Raw genomic sequence first — 16,807 nt, forward strand, 5'->3', positions numbered from 1 at the left:
ACCCACACCATCCAGAATATGCCCCCAGGGAGGGTCTCATTACTACCACCGGGGAGGAGACACAGGTGTCTGAAGACCCACACTCAATGTTTTAGAAAACACTTGTTCCTCTCTTCCAACAGATTTCTGAACCATCCGTGAACACTACCTCACTATTTTGCTCTATTTTGCACTACTTATTTATGTAACTTTTATATTTTGTATTGTAATTTATAATATTGTTATGTATCGAACTGTACTACTGCTGCAAAATAACACACTTCACAATTTAATGTACGTCAATGATACTAAACCTGATTCTGATTCTGATTCTATCAATTGGCATTCTTGACTCAAAATGTCAACAATGTTTACAATCATGAGGGTCGTGGGTAAGGTGCAGGGTAACAGTCATTTCCCCAGGGCAAGGGAGTCCGAATTGGGGGGCATAGATTTAGGGTGAGAGAAGAAAGATTTAAAAGGGACTAGAGGAGCAACTTTTTCACCCAGAGAGTGGTGAGTTTATGGAACGAGCTGCCAGAGGAAGTGGTTGAGGCAGGTACAATAGTATCATTTGAGAAGTACCTGAATAGATATGTACATGGAGGGATTGGGCTTAGAAGGATTTTGGAAGTCCTCGTGCAGGATTCCCTAAAGGTTAACTCAAAAGTGGTAAAGAAGGCAGATGCGATGTTAGCTTTCATTTTGAGAGGACTAGTATATAGACCTCCATTTTGAGGAGTTGAGCAGTGCCCAGCCATTGAGTGGGAGCATGAGAAGAAGGAATGATTTCATTTAGTTCTGAGGCTGAAGTTTAAAAAAGGCAGCACTTCACCGCAGTTTTCGGAGTCGGACTGAATCCATTCAGTGAGCAGGATTCGTTAGCAAAGACGAATAAAAATAAGTCAGGGTCATTGCTGGAGCAGCCATTGTGTGAGCGGCCTGGTGTTGGAGTGGCCTTGGCTACTCAGACTTGGTAAGTTTCTTCTTCTTTATTCTCTATTCCTCACCTGTTGGGGCACAGTTAGTGCAGTGAGTATGACTCCAGTGCCTGTGATTTGTTCTCTGTATGAGATGTGGGAATTCTGGGAGATAACCACATTCACACCGGGGCACCACTCCTCGGGGTACACGTTGAGGAACTGGAGCTGCAGCTCGATGACCTTTGGCTCATAAGGGAGAATGAGAACGGAGCTACAGGGTCAACCCAGGGTTGAGTTGGCTGGTAACTGGGTGACTGTCAGGAGAAGGAAGGGAAATGGACAGCCAGTGCAGAGTACCCCTGTGACCATTCCCCTCAATAATAAGTATGCTATTTTGGATACCGTTGAGGGGAGTGACCCACTGGGGGTGGGGGAATCACAGCCACTGGGTGTCTGGCACTGAGTCTGGTGCTGTGGCTCAGAAGGGAAGAGAAGGGAAGGACAGTAACAGTGACAGGCAATTCCATAGTTTGAGGAATAGGCACGCGATTCTGTGAACACGATAGCGACACCCGGGTGGCATGTTGCCTTCCAGGTGCCAGAGTCAGGGATCCGATCCACAGCATCCTAAAGGGGGAGGGTGAGCAGCCAGAAGTCCGGGTACATATTGGCACCAATGACACTGGTGTACAAGGTCCTGAAGAGAGATTTTAGGGAGCTGGGTAGAAAGCTAAAAAGCAGCACCTCCAGGGAAGTAATCTCTGATTGCTACCTGTAACACACCCCAGTGAGGGTAAGAATAGGATGATTTGGCGGGTGAATGCGTGGCTGAGGAACTGGTGCAGGGGGCAGGGGTTCAGATTTCTGGATCATTGGGATCTCTTCTGGGGAAGATGCGACTGGTACAAAAGGGATGAGTTACATCAGAACCCAAGTGGGACCAATATCCTTCCGGGCAGTGTGGCTAGAGCTGCTCAGGAGGCATAAACTAATTCGACAGGAGGATGGGAACTGGAGTGATAGGGCTGAGGATGGGGTAGTTGGTTTACAAACAGAGGCAGTGTGTGATGAGACTGTTAGCAAGGGGAGGCTGGTGATAGGGCAAAATTGCAGTCAATGGGATGAGTTACAGTGTAAGAGGGGGATAAAATTGAAAAGGGTGGTGAACGTAGGACTGAAGGTGTTATATTTGAATGCGTGCAGTATACGGAATAAGGTAGGTGAACTTGTAGCACTGTTACAGATTGGCATGTATGATGTAGGCATCACGGAATCATGGCTGAAAGAAGCTTACAGCTGGGAGCTCAACGTTCAAAGTTACATATTGTATCGAAGGGACAGGTAGGCAGAGGGGGTGGTGCTGCTCCATTGGTAAAAATGACATCAAATCATTAGAAAGAGGTGACACAGGAGCAGAAAGTGTAGAATCCTTGTGGGATGAGCTAAGAAATTGTAAGAATAAAAATAACCCAATGGGATTTATATATAGACGTTGAACAGTAGCTGGGATGTGGGGTACAAATTATATTGGCAGATAGAAAATGCAGATCAAAAAGGGCCATGTTACAAAAGTCATGAGGGGAGGGGTTTCAATATTCAGGTAGATTGGGAAAATCAAGTTGGTGCTGGATGGGGAATTTGTGGAATAACTATGAGTTGTTTTTTTAGAGCAGCTCATGTTTTAGCCCGATCGGGGATCAGCTATTCTGCATTGGATGTTGTGCAATGAACCAGAATTGATTAGAGAGCTAAGGGTAATCAGATCCCGAGGGTTCAGTGTTCATAGTATGATAGAATTCACTCTGCAATTTCAGAAGGAGAAGGTAAAGTCAGATGTATCAGTATTGCAGTGGAGTAAAGAGAATTACAGAGGCATGAAAGAGGAGTTGGCCAAGTTTTATTGGAAGGGAACACCAGTAGGAAAGACAGCAGAGCAGCAATGGCTGGAGTTTCTGGAAGCAATTTGGAAGCTGCAGGATAGATACGTCCCAAAGTAGAAGTATTCTAGAGGAAGGATGATGCAACCGTGGCTGACGAGGGAAGTCAAAGACAACATAAAGGCATATAATAGAGCAAAAATTATTGGGAAGTTAGAGAATTGAGCAGATTTTAAGAAACAACAGAAGGCAATTAAAAAGATCATAAAGAGGGAAAAGATGGAATACAAAGGTAAACTAGCCAATAATATTAAAGAGGATAGCAAAGATTTCTTCGGATATATAAAGTGTAAAAGAGGGGCAAGAGTAGATATACGACCGGTGGAAAATGTCACTGAAGGAAGAGTAATGGGGAACAAGGAAATGGTGAATGAATTCTTTAAGTAATTTGCATCAGTCTTCACTGTGGAAAACATTAGCAGCATACCAGATGATCGAGAGTGCCAAAAGGCAGAGGTGTGTGAAATTGCCATTAGAAGGGAGAAGATGCTTGGAAAAGTGGAAGGTCTGAAGGTAGATAAGTCACCTGGACCAGATGGTGTACACCCCAGGGTTCTGAAAGTGGTGGCTGTAAAGTTTATGAAGGCAATATAATGATCTTTCAAGAAAAGGAAAATTGCAAATGTCACTCCACTCTTCAAGAAGGGAGAGAGGCAGAAGAAAGGAAATTATAGGCTAGTTAGTCTCATCTCAATGTTTGGGAAGATGTTGGAGTCAATCGTTAATGATGTGGTTTTGGAGTACTTGGAGGCACATGATAAGATAGGCCAAAATGTTCCCTCAAGGTTTTCTTAAAGGAAAAGTTTGCCTGGCAAATATGTTGGAATTCTTTGAAGAAATATCAAGCAGGATAGATAAAGGAGAATTGGCTGATTGACAGAAGGCATAGAGTGGGAATAAAGGGAGCCTTTTCTGGTTGGCTGACGATAACTAGTGATATTTCTCTGTGTTGGGACTGCTTCTTTTTATGTTACCTGTCAATGATTTGGATGACAGAGTTGATAGCTTTTTTGTCAGGTTTGCAGATGATACAGAGACAGCTGGAAGGGCAGGGAGTTTTGAAGAAGCAAAGAGGCCACAGAAGGATATAGACAGATTAGGAGAATGGGTAACAAAGTGACAGATGGAATACAGTGTTGGGAAGTGTATGGTCGTGCACTTTGGTGTAAGAAATGAAAGTATAGACTGTAGAGTATATAAATGGAGAGGAAATTTAAAGACTGAGGTGCAAAGGGATTCCCTAAAGGTTAATTTGCAGGTTGAGTCAGAGGAGAGAAAGGCAAGTGTGATGTTAGCAATCATTTCAAGAAGTCTAGAATATAAAAGCAAGGATGTAATGTTGAGACTTTATAAGGCACTGGTGAGGCCTCACTTGGAGTATTGTGAGCAGTTCTGGGAAAGGATTGAGGAGAGTTCAAAGAAAGTTCATGAAACGATTCCAGGATTGGAAGTCTCTTACAAATGAGGAGTGTTTGATGGCTCTGGGCCTGTACTCACTGGAATTCAGAGGAATGGGGTGCGGGGTGGGGTGGGGAGATCTCATTGAAAGGCCTCAACAGAGTGGAAGTGGAGAAAATGTTTCCTGCGGTGGGCGACCAGAGGACATAGCCTCAGAATAGAGGGATGTCCATTTAGAACAAAGATGAGGAGGAATTTCTTTAACCAGAGGGTGGTGAATCTGTGGAATTTGTTGCCTCGGGCAGCTGTGGAGGCTCAAGTCATTGGGTGTATTTAAGGCAAAGGTTGATAGATTCTTGATTAGTCAGGGCATGAAGGGATATGGGGAGAAGGCAGGAGATTGGGGCTGAGAGGGAAATGGATCAGCCATGACGAAATGATGGAGCAGACTCAATGGGCCGAAAGGTCTAATTCTGCTCCTATAACTTACAGCGTTTTAAAAGCCAGGATGTAATGATGAGGCTTTATAAGGCATTACTCGGACAGCATTCGGAGTATTATTAATAATTTTGGGCCCCTTATCTAAGAAAGGATTTGTTGGCTTTGGAAAGAGTCCAGAAGAGGTTCACAAGAGAGATTCTGGGAATGAAAGGGCTAACATATGAGCAATGTTTGATGGTTCTGGGCTGTACTCACTGGAGTTTAAAAGAATGAGGGTGGATTACACTTAAAACTATAAAATATTGAAAGTCCTAGAGTGGATGTGGAGAGGGTGTTTCCAATAGTGGGGGATTCTAACACTAGAGAGCACAGCTTCAGAATACTTCCCTTTAGAACAGAGATGAGGAGGAAGTTCTTGAGCCAGAGGGTGGTGAATCTGTGGAATTCATTGTCACAGACAGCTGTGGAGGCCAAGTCACTGGGTATAGTTAAAAAGAAAGTTATCAGGTTCTTGATGAGTAAAGGGTGTCAAAGGTCACGGGGAGAGTTTCTCTGGCAGATGTCGCTCAGGATTCCAGCAACTATGGTCTCTGTGTTCTTCCCGCTGGCTCAGCTCCAGGTTCAGCTCTCTCACTCCTGGGAAGCACCAGCTGGTGGGACATGGCGGTGGGCTTCGGCAGACCCCGACAGGGAACTGACTGCAGGCGGTTCGGTGGCGGTGTCCGTTTCAGCCTGCAGCTTCTCCAGTTCCTTCAGGAGTTCCTGGTACCAGCTGAGGCTGCTCTCTGCCTGCATTGCTGGTCTCTGTCCTCCTCTCGGATTGTTCCTGGCCTGCTTTTTCCTGGAGCGGCGGCCGTGCCCTGCCAGACAAAGGAGCATTTCCATTTAAGTTAGTAACCGCTTGGACTCCTGACCTCACAATCTGCCTTGTTTTGATCTTGTACCTTATCATTTACCTGCACTGTACGTCCTCTGTAGCTGTTACACTTTTGTCTGCATTGTTATTGTTTTACCTTATTCTAGCTCAACGTGCAATGATCTGATCTGTATGGAGAGTAGGTCAGGCAAGCTTTTCACTGTAACTTGGTACGTGACGATAATAAACCGATAGCCAACTTGTGAAGAAAACACTGCATAGATACCACAAGCAAATGTAATGTTGTGTTCATTAGAACGTGAGTTGGTAGAGTTGATAGGAGGTGGGATTATGGAAAAATTAGGATATAAGGATGAATATACATAGGGATTTGTGGGATTAGAGAAGTTGGGATAGTTTAATAAGAGTGGGACAGAAGCTGTCCTTGATACCGATGGCAGGTGATTTCAGGTTTCAGCTCAATGGGAGAGGAGAACAGAGAGTGTCCAGGGTGGGTGGGGTCTTTGATTATATTGGATGCTTTACTGAGCCAGTGAGAAATGTAGAGAGAGCATCATAACTAGCTGTCTGATCCCCAGTCAGAAACACACCAACTTACTGAGCACTTGCAACCCAGTGCCACCGTGTTTTCTGTCTGCTGGCACAGTGATGGAGTCAGGGACTCACTCACACAGCACAGAAACAGACCCTCATCCATACTGACCAAAATGCCTGTCTGAACTACTCCAACGAGCCTGTGTTAGCCCATATCCATCTGAACCAGGGGCTCCAACCTGGGGTCACGGACCCCTCGGTTAATGGCAGGGCACCATGGCATTAAAAATTGTAGGGAACCCCTGTCTTTCCTGTCCAAATGTCTCTCACATGATGCACCTGCCTTAACCACTTCCTCTGACAGCTTCTTCCATATTCCCACCAAACTCCAAGTGAAAAAGATGCCATCAGGTTCCTATTAAATCTCTTCCTTTCCAGCTTCAGCCCATGTCATCTTGTCCTTGGCTCCCCAACCCCGGAAACAAGACATCTCTAGTGACACAGGGTTCGATCCTGACTTCGGATGCTGTCCGTGTGGAGTTTGCATGTTCTCCCCGTGACTGCGTGGGTTCCCCCCCACCCCAGCAGCTCTGGTTTCCTCCCACATTCCAAAGACAAGTGGGTTGGTAGGTTTATAGCCACTGTAAATGATCCCTCGTGAGTGGGTGAATGGTAAAATCTGGGTTATAAGGGAGAGTGTGTGGGGAATAAAATAGGGTTGGTATAAATGGGTGGTGGATGGTCAGAACAGATTCAATGGGCTGAAGGGCCGATCGCTCTGCTGTATGACTCTCTGTCTCCCTCTAGTGGTCATCCCATATCTTCCATCATTGGAGGTATTTTGTTTGGAAGTTATTTCCCCCCCTCCCCCAATATCCTGCCCCTCCCCCCACGTCCATCTACCAGCAGATTGGCACACCATGTCTGTGCCCAAAAAGATACCAAATGAAACTAATCCCATAACCCCCCATTCCCTGCATATTCATTTATCTAAAAGCCTCTATTGTGCCTGTTTCCACTACCACTGGCAGCCAATTCTAGATACCCTCCACTCTCTGTGTCAAAACGTTGCCCCTCTTTAAAGAATACAAAGGTTAGTGGAAGAATCCTTTTCAGTGTGGAGAAGATCAGAGGGATCATTGGGTCCACATCTATAGACCCCTCAAAGTTGCAACACAAGTTGATAGGGTTGTTAAGAAGGAAAATGGGCCGTTGGCTTCATTAGTCAAGGGACTGAGTTCAAAGTAAATTTATTATCAAATATATCCTTATATAACCTTGAGATTCATCTTCTTGCAGACAGCCACAAAACAAAGAAACACAATAGAGTTCAATAGATGCAAGTTAATGTTGCAGCTCTATAAAAAATATTATGTTCAGTTCTGGTCACCTTGTTATAGGAAGGAAGGATGAAAACTTCAAAGAGGGTGCAAAGGAGATTTATCAGGATGCTGCCTGAGTTAGAGAGCATGTCTTATGAGAATAGGTCGAGTGAGGTAGTGCGTTTTTCTTTGGAGTGAAGAAAGAGAGGTGATTTGGTAGAGGGGTACTGGACGATAAGAGGCAGAGATAAAGTGGACATCCAGTCAACACACACAAAATGCTGGAGGAACTCAGCAGACCAGGCAGCATCTATGCAAAAGAGCACAGTCGACGTTTTGGGCCGAGACCCTTCATCAGGACTGGCACCTTTTCCCCAGGGCATAAATGGCTAACACAAGAAGCGCAATGTGAAGGCGACTGGAGAAAAGTATAGGGGGGAATGTCGGAGGTAAGTTTTTTTTTACACAGAGTGGTGTGTGTGTGGTATGCATTGCCAGGAGTGGCGGTAGAGAAAGATATACTATATTAGGGACATCTAAGACATCTAAGACTCCTCGATGGGTATTTAGATGAAAGAAAAATGGAGGGCTATGTGGGAGGGGAGAGTTAAGTTGATCTTGCAGTAGATTAAAAGTTTGGTATGGCATTGTTGGCCACGAGGCCTATACTTGCTGTGCTGCTCTATGTCCTATTTTCACTTGGCAGGCCTTTCCAGCATCGACTGCTTCCTGTGTGGACATTTCTCCCACTCATCTGCTTGAAACTTCTCCCCTCCCACCCTAGGTGTCTCACCCCTAGTACTTGGCAGTTCCACGCTGGGGAAAGGATTCTCACCGTCTGCCCTATCTGTGCTTCTCGTAATTTTATACACCTCTCCCCTCAGCCTCTCCGGAGAAAACAGCCCCAGTTTGTCCAGTCTCTCATTCCATCTGATCCGGGCAGCACCCTGGTGAACCTCGTCTGCACCATTTCCCCACATCCGTCCTGTTGTGCTTTGATCCGCTTTCACAAGCAGTTTACCTGAAATCATTGCCATCAGCTGGCCATATTCACTGACGACGTTGTACTTCAGAAGGCAAGATTCTGCTGAGAATAATGTACTTACTTGGCCGCGGTACAAATCTAATGAGACGGCTTTTCACTTTAACCGGCCGGGGCGTGTAGTGACATTTTCCAGGAGACGCTCTCCTAAGGGAGGGGAGAGCAAGGATGAGAAGTTAAATGATTCTTTCCTCCTTGAGCTGCTTGAACCACATCCAAAGCATCATGAGATTCCGTCTGGGTAGCCTCCAGCCTGTTGGCATGAACACTGATTTCTCTAACTTCCGTTAATGCACCCCTCCCCGTCTTACCCCATCCTTTATTTAGCTATTTATTATTTTTTTCCCTTTTTCTCTCTCTGTCCCTCTCACAATCACTCCTTGCCTGTTCTCCATCTCCCTCTGGTGCTTCCCCCTCCCCCTTTCTTTCTCCCGAGGCCTCCCGTCCCATGATCCTTTCCCTTCTCCAGCTCTGTATCCTTTTTCCCAATCACCTTTCCAGCTCTCAGCTTCACCCCACCCCCTCTGGTCTTCTCCTATCATTTCGGATTTCCCCCTCCCTCTCCCACTTTCAAATTTCTTACTATCTCTTTTTTCAGTTAGACCTGACGAAGGGTCTCGGCCCAAAACGTCGATTGTACTTCTCCCTGTAGATGCTGCCTGGCCTGCTGCGTTCCACCAGCATTTTGTGTGTGTTGCACATCCAAAGCATGGTCAGATTCATTGATTTGTTACTTTTACATTTAAAACATACAGTGAAATGCGTCGCTTGTGTTAACAAACAACTCAACCCAAGCACGTGCTGTGGGCAGCCCGTTAAAGTGTCGTCACTCATTCCAGTGCCAACGTATCATCCCCACATCGCTTGGCAGAACAACACAGGGCACAACCAAACAACAAACAACAAAACAACAACAGCAAAACAAGTCCTGTTCCTCCCTTCGTCACACACACACAGGCGGTCCTCCAGCCCTAGGACAGGCCCAGAACTTTGGCCATTGGGCGTCAACTTCAGCTTGACCTTTGGATCCCGGACTAGCCAATGACAGGAACCCCAAACTCCGCACTCAAGGACTGGGACTCTCTACTCACTGACACGTGTGCCCAGGGGGTCACCGACCCTCATGCCTTTTGCCCGCATAGACATGCCATGTGAAGGCAGGAGTGACACACCCTCCTGGGGGAACCCACCGAGCTGAGGAGACTCTCCCCCCAGACTCATGATACCCATCTTGTATGATAAAATGTACTCTTGACCACACCATCTACCTCGTAATGGTCTGGCACCTTACTGTCATCCTGTTCTGCATGTGCTCAGTAACTAACACTTTATTCTGCATTCTTGTACTGTTGTGTTGAAATTGTCCGTATGGATGACATGCAAAATAAAGTTTTTCACTTTGTGAGGAATGTGACAATAGTAAACCAATTTACCAATTATTTAATTTACCGCTGAGTTTTTCCAGTGTTTTCAGTTTGTCTTTTAGATTTTCAGAAAATAAAGTTTTTTTTATTTTCATTTACTAATAACAAAAAGCTACGGAGTTCAAAATTTAGATAAGATCCCTCCTCAGCAGCACGCTTTTAATTCTTTGGCTCGGCCACGCTTGGAGTATTGCATTAGGCTCTGGTTGCCCCATCGCGGGAAGGACGTGAAGTCTTTGGAGACGGCACAGATAACGTTTACAAGGATGCTGCCTGGATTAGAGGAATGAGTTACAAGGAGAGGATTAACAAAAGTGGGTTGTTTTACCTGGAGTGTTAGAGGCTGACGGAGACCTGATAGGGGTTTATAAGATTATGAGAGGCATTGGTAGAGCAGATAGCAACGCACACAACACAACATCTGCAGATTTTCTCTTGTTCGTGATAGCGTAGGCAAGTCTTTTCTTCTCCATGGCAGAAATGTCAAGTATTGGAGGACGTACGTTTAAGTTGAGGGGGGGAATGTTTAAAGGAGGTGTGCGGGGCAAAGTTTTTCACACAGGAAGTAGTGGTTGGCTGGAATGTGTTGCCAAGATGCTGACAGAAGGATGAGAGATGACTTGATAGAGGTAAACACTATGATAAGAGGCTCAGGTAGAGTGGACAGCCAGATTCTGAGTGGAAAAGGCTAATATGAAGGGACCTTACTTTGAGGTGACAATAGAGAGTAGGTGCAGGAGTACCGCCATTCACTGTGATCATGGCTGATCATACACAATCAGTACCCCGTTCCTGCCCTCTCCCCATATCCCTTGACCCCGCTATCTATAAGAGTTCTATCTAACTCTCTCTTGAATGCATCGAGAGACTTGGCCTCCACTGCTTTCTGGGGCAGAGCATTCCACATATCCACCACTCTCTGGGTAAAAAAGTTTTTCCGCACCTCTGTTCTAAATGGCCTACCCCTTATTCTTAAACTGTGGCCTCTAGTTCTGGACTCACCCATCAGCGGGAACATGCCTCCTGCCTCCAGTGTGTCCAATCCCTTAATAATCTTAAATGTTTCAATCAGATCCCCTCTCATCCTTCTAAATTCCAGTGTATACAAGCCCAGTCGCTCCAATCTTTCAACATATGACAGTCCCGCCATTCCGGGAATTAACCTTGTGAACCTACGCTGCACTCCCTCAATAGCAAGAATGTCCTTCCTCAAATTTGGAGACCAAAACTGCACACAATACTCCAGGTGGGGTCTCACCAGGGCCCTGTACAGCTACAGAAGGACCTCTTTACTCCTATACTCAATTCCTCTTGTTATAAAGGCCAGCATGCCATTAGCTTTCTTCACTGCCTGCTGTACCTGCATGCTTGCTTTCATTGACTGATGTACAAGAACACTTAAATCTCATTGTACTTCCCCTTTTCCTAACTTGACTCCATTTAGATAGTAATCTGCCTTCCTGTTCTTGCCACCAAAGTGGATAACCTCACATTTATCCACATTAAACTGAATCTGCCATACATTTGCCCACTCACCCAACCTGTCCAAGTCACCCTGCATTCTCATAACATCCTCCTGACATTTCACACTGGCACCCAGCTTTATGTCATCAGCAAATTTGCTAATGTTACTTTTAATGTTACTGTAGTTTGCTAATGTGACTGGCGGAAAGAATGGGGAGGAATGGCAGAGGTGGGCTTTTTATACAGGGAGAGTGGTGGTGGCTGGAATGGGCTGCTGGGGGATGGGGGAGGAGGAGGGAAGGGACTGGATGGTCGAGGCAGATACGGTCGTGGTAATCAGGAGGTTTTTAGATATACGTACACACGGATATGCAGGGGATGGAGGGATATGGACCCCGTAGAGGCAGACGAGACAGGCGTCATGGTCGGCACAGATTTCATGGGCCAATGGACCAATTCTTCTGTGTTCTAGGTTCTAAGTTTTGAAGGCATGGGGGAGTTTATGGAGGCCGCTCTCCTGAAAAACCACACACAGAATTTAGCTGCGGAGGTTATAAAGTGGTTGGGTGATACAAAGCTGATGCATAACGTGGTGGCACATACGAGCAATGTGGTGGCGTAGCGGTTAGTGTAATGCCAGTCTGCACCAGCGATCAGGGTCCAATTCCCGTCACCGTCTGTAAAGGAGATTGTACGTTCTCCCCACGGCCACATGGGTTTCCTCCTGGTGCTCCGGATTCCTCCCGCATTCCGAAGACACACGGATTAACGTTAGGAAATTGTGAGCGTGCTAAGCTGGTGCTGGAAGCATGGTGACAATTGCAGGCTGCCCCCAGCACATCCTCACTGGTTGTTGACACGAATGGCACATTTCACCGTATGTTTCGAAATTTCGATGTACATACGACAAATAAAGATATACTAATCCAACCTACAGGCAGGAATCTCAATTCCTAGTACAGTTCCTTATTTACTGCGGCTTACCGTGAAGGGTCCACTATCTTGTAAACCACTCCGGTTGGAGACGTGGATGTGGGAATCCGTGTGGATAGGAAGTATAATTCTCCTGGGGACGAGAGTGATTTAGAAGAGACAGGGGTGAGTACCTCCCATCCTCACGATAGTAATTTTACACCTCTGAGCTGTGCTACTGCCACTAAACTGTGGACGTTGTGTCCAGTTCTGGCCACCTCAGTATAGGAAGGATGTGGAAGCTCTAGAGAGGGTGCAGAGGAGATTCACCAGGATGCTGCCAGGATTAGAGAGCGTGTCTTGTGATGATAGATGGAGAGAGCTAGGGCTTTTCTCTTTGGAGGAAAGGAGGGTGAGAGGTAATTGGATAAATAGGTAAGATGATAAGAGGCATTGGTAGCATGGACACGAGAAAATAATTTTAAGGTGACTGGAGGAAAATACAGGGAGTGTCAGAAGTAGTTTTTTTATACACAGATTGGTGGGTGCGTGGAATTCGCCGCCAGGGGTGGTAGTAGAGGCAGATACATCAGAGACATGAGACTCTTATACGGGCACATGGAAGAAAGCAAAATGGAGGGCTATGTGGGAGGGAAGGGTTAGATTGATCTTGGAGCAGGTTAACAGGTCTGCACCACATTGTGGGCTGAAGGGCCTCTGCAATATACTGTACATGTATGTTCTATGTTAAAAGGTTGGCACAAAGGCAAGAAAGTCTGCAGATGCTGGAAATCCAAAGCAACACATCCAAACCGCTGGAGGAACTCAGCAGGTCAGGCAGCATCTATGGAACAAAGTAAACAGTCGGTGTTTCAGGATGTCTCCTCAAGAAGGGTCTCGGCCCGAAACATCAATTCTTTAAAGTGAGAATAAAGGGGGCCTTTTCTGGTTGGCTGCCGGTGACTAGAGGTGTTCCTCAGAGGGTCAGTATTGGGACCAATACTTTTCACATTGTCAGTGATTTAGATAGTGGAATTGATGGCTTTGTGGCAAAGTTTGCAGATGTTTTGAAGATAGGTGGAGGGGTAGGTAGTGCTGAGGAAGCAATGTGATTGCAGACAAATAGGAAGAATGAGCAAAAATGTGGCAGATGGAATACAGTGTTGGGAAATGTAAGATAATTCATTTTGGTAAAAGGAACAATAGTGTGAACTATTATCTAAATGGTGAGAAAATTCAAATATCAGAGGTGCAGATGGACTTGGGAGTCCTCTTGCAAAACTCCCAGAAGATTAATTTACTGGTTGAGTCTGTGGTAAAGAAGGCAAATGCAATGTTGGCATTTATTTCAAGGGGAGTAGAATATAAAAACAAGGAGATAATGCTGAGTATTTATAAGCCACTAGTCAGGCTGCACTTGCAGTATCGTCATCGGGTTTGGACCCCATATCTCAGAAAGGCTGTGTTGTCATTGGAGAGAGTCCAGAGGAGGTTCTTGAGGATGATGCCATGAATGAAGGGGTTAACATGAGAAGCATTTGGCAGCTTTGGGCCTGTACTCACTGGAATTTAGAAGAATGCAGGAGGATCTCATTGAAACCTACTGAATGTTGAAAGGACTGGATAAGGTGGATGTGGAGAGGATTTTTCCTATGTTGGGGTTATCCATAACTAGAGGGCACAGCCTCAAAATTCAGGGACAACCCTTTAGAACAGAGGAAAGGAGGAATATTTTTAGCCAGAGAATAGTAAATCTGTGGAATGCTCTGCCACAGACCACGGTGGAGGCCAAGTCTGTGGGTATATTTGAGACAGAAGTTGATTGTTTCCTGATCTGTCAGGGCATCAAAGGATATGGTGAGCAGGCAGATGTATGGGGTTGAGTGGGATCCGGGATCAGCCATGATAGAATGGCAGAGCAGACTCGATGGGCTGAATGGCCTAATTCGGCTCCTATGTCTTATGGTCTTACTGTTTTCATAGATGCTCCCTGACCTGCTGAGTTCCTTCGGCATTTTGTGGGTGAAGTCAGCACAATATTTGGACAAAAGACTGTGCACTGTGCTGTATTGTTCTAGGTTCTATGTCTATGTTCTCAAACAACAAATTTGGCATCTTGTAAGACAGAGATGAATCTTGACCTTGCCTCTCCAATCTCTGCTAATGACTGAAAAGTTCCACCCCTGGTGAATCTCCCCGCCAGCCTCCCCAGCGCAATCACATCCCAGATCCTTCTAAGCTGATGTTACAAATCTAAAAGATGACCATCAGAGCGGGTAGCGATCTCGGGGAAGTACCTGCTTCATCCTCTGCGAAGGAGATGATGTACCGATGATAGTGATCACGGAGACCAGGGAAAGAGCATGTCTGACCCTTGCCCATGCAGATCTTATTATTGTGCCATGTACCAGTTCTGGTGTGTTCAGTCAACACCATTAGGCGTCTATAACGACAGAGGAAGGTTATGTACTAGGGTAGGAGGAATAAAGGACTAAATGGGGAGAGAATTCAGAACTCAAAGCTTGAAGTTAATTTATTATCGACATACTTAAATGTTACCATATACAGTAAACCCTGCACTATCTTGAGGAAAAATAAAGAAATGCAATATAATCTTTGAAAAATCACACATAAACAAAGATTGACGAGCAACCAGTGTTCAAAACAAGACAAACGGTGTAAATACAAATAAATAATGGCAAGAATAAAGTGAAATATTTAAGGGGAACCTGTTCACTCAGAGGGTGGCGCCAGTGGAACTGTTAGACACAGGATAGGAAGTATAATTCTCCTGGGGACAAGAGGGGCATTTAAGAGATTCTTAGACAAGCACATGGACGAAAGCAGAATGGAGGGCTATGTGGGAGGGAAGGGTTAGATTGATTGTCAATGAAGGACCTAGTTGCATCCATTGCTTCCTGTAGACGTTCCTGTTCTGGGCATTGGTGTCTCTACACTAGGCCACGGTGCAACCACCACACACATCGGTCTGATGAGGTATCTTGGCCCAAAGTATCAGCTGTTTATTCCCTTCTGCAGATGCTGTCCGACTTGCCGAGTTCCTCCAGCACTTTGTGTGTGTTGCTTCATAAGCACTACTCGACTATCAAAGCAGAATCTAGGCATTGGTTAAAGAAAAAGAATAAAGGTGGACTTCATTTGCCACATCTGTATTGAAAGATACGGTGAAATCTGTCACTTGTGTTAACAACCAACACAGTCAGAGGGTATGCTGGGGGCAGCCTGTAAATGTCACCATACCAATATAGCATGCCCACAGCTTATTAACCCTAACCCTAACCGCATGTCTTTGGAGCAAACTGGAGCACCTGAAGGAAAGCCACGTGGTTATGGAGAGAGTATACAATAGTGGCAATTGAACCCTGACCTTGCAATTGCTTGGCAGCCGCCGATCCCTGGGAATCATGGGTTTGCACCTCTGGTGGACTGTGTCCTCTCCAGGGAGCAAGCCTGGGTGGGAAGATTTGAAGTTTCCCCTCCCTACATCACTGATGTGATACAGCTTGGCACTAGTGTCATCGCAGGGGTTGCCAGAGTGAAGCTGTAAACAACAACAAACCGCCTTAGGGACCCCAGCTCCGGATTTGTCCTCAGGGTTTACTCCCGAAGCCTTTCCCATGGGTGGGTATGGCCACAAGGCAGTGGAGGTTTGAAATCAGAGTTTTCCTTCTCCTCGGCAGGCTGCCGTCCAAGGCTGATGAGCCCCTCCTGCCTGAAGCAACTGGTTTTGAGGTGCCAGTGGTTTGCCTTAAGCCCCTTCTCTTGTCAGTAGGAACAGTTCAGCCGGGCCTAGTAGCTAAGCCACACGTGAAGGCCAAGAGTTGGATTTGGTTGTCAGAGGCTGTTAGAGTCGCGTGCCATTTGGAGTACTTTATAGGTAGTGGGAGCTTATCCCCACGACCACGCCAGCTATGACGACCTTTGGGACCTGGTGCTGTAAGGTCAGTGTTACACCAGCTGCTGTGCTACCATGCAGCCCACTCCTTCCCTTCATAATGTTCCTATGTCAAAGAACTGGACTGGTCAAAGAACACTGAGACTGTCTACAAGAAGGGTCAGAGCCGTCTCTACTTCCTGAGGAGACTGAGGTCCTTTAACATCTGCCGGACGATGCTGAGGATGTTCTACGAGTCTGTGGTGGCCAGTGCTATCATGTTTGCTGTTGTGTGCTGGGGCAGCAGGCTGAGGGTAGCAGACACCAACAGAATCAACAAACTCATTCGTAAGGCCAGTGATGTTGTGGGGGTGGAACTGGACTCTCTGACGGTGGTGTCTGAAAAGAGGATGCTGTCCAAGTTGCAGGCCATCTTGGACAATGACTCCCATCCACTCCATAATGTACTGGTTAGACACAAGAGTACATTCAGCCAGAGACTCATTCCACCGAGATGCAACACTGAGCGTCATAGGAAGTCATTCCTGCCTGTGACCATCAAACTTTACAACTCCTCCCTTGGAGTGTCAGACACCCTGAGCCAATAGGCTGGTCCTGGACTTATTTCCACTTGGCATGATTAGCTTATTATTATTTAA

The 16,807-nt window shown here is 46.0% G+C and overlaps 1 protein-coding gene across 1 annotated transcript in view; it reads right to left on the reverse strand.

Moving 5' to 3' along the window:
• Positions 1-1,098: 1,098 nt before the first annotated feature.
• The window catches only part of hhipl1 (HHIP-like 1), a 48,790-nt gene continuing 33,081 nt past the window's right edge, over positions 1,099-16,807 (reverse strand). The window contains exons 6-9 of the mRNA XM_073039423.1: positions 14,551-14,696; positions 12,326-12,407; positions 8,518-8,600; positions 1,099-5,538 (exon numbers count right to left, since the gene is read on the reverse strand). Coding sequence (XP_072895524.1) covers positions 5,309-5,538; positions 8,518-8,600; positions 12,326-12,407; positions 14,551-14,696 — 541 coding nt within the window. The 3' untranslated portion in view covers positions 1,099-5,308. The remainder of the gene's footprint in view (positions 5,539-8,517; positions 8,601-12,325; positions 12,408-14,550; positions 14,697-16,807) is intronic.

Source organism: Hemitrygon akajei, chromosome 3 (assembly GCF_048418815.1).
Source record: "Hemitrygon akajei chromosome 3, sHemAka1.3, whole genome shotgun sequence".
Lineage (NCBI taxonomy): Eukaryota > Metazoa > Chordata > Chondrichthyes > Myliobatiformes > Dasyatidae > Hemitrygon > Hemitrygon akajei.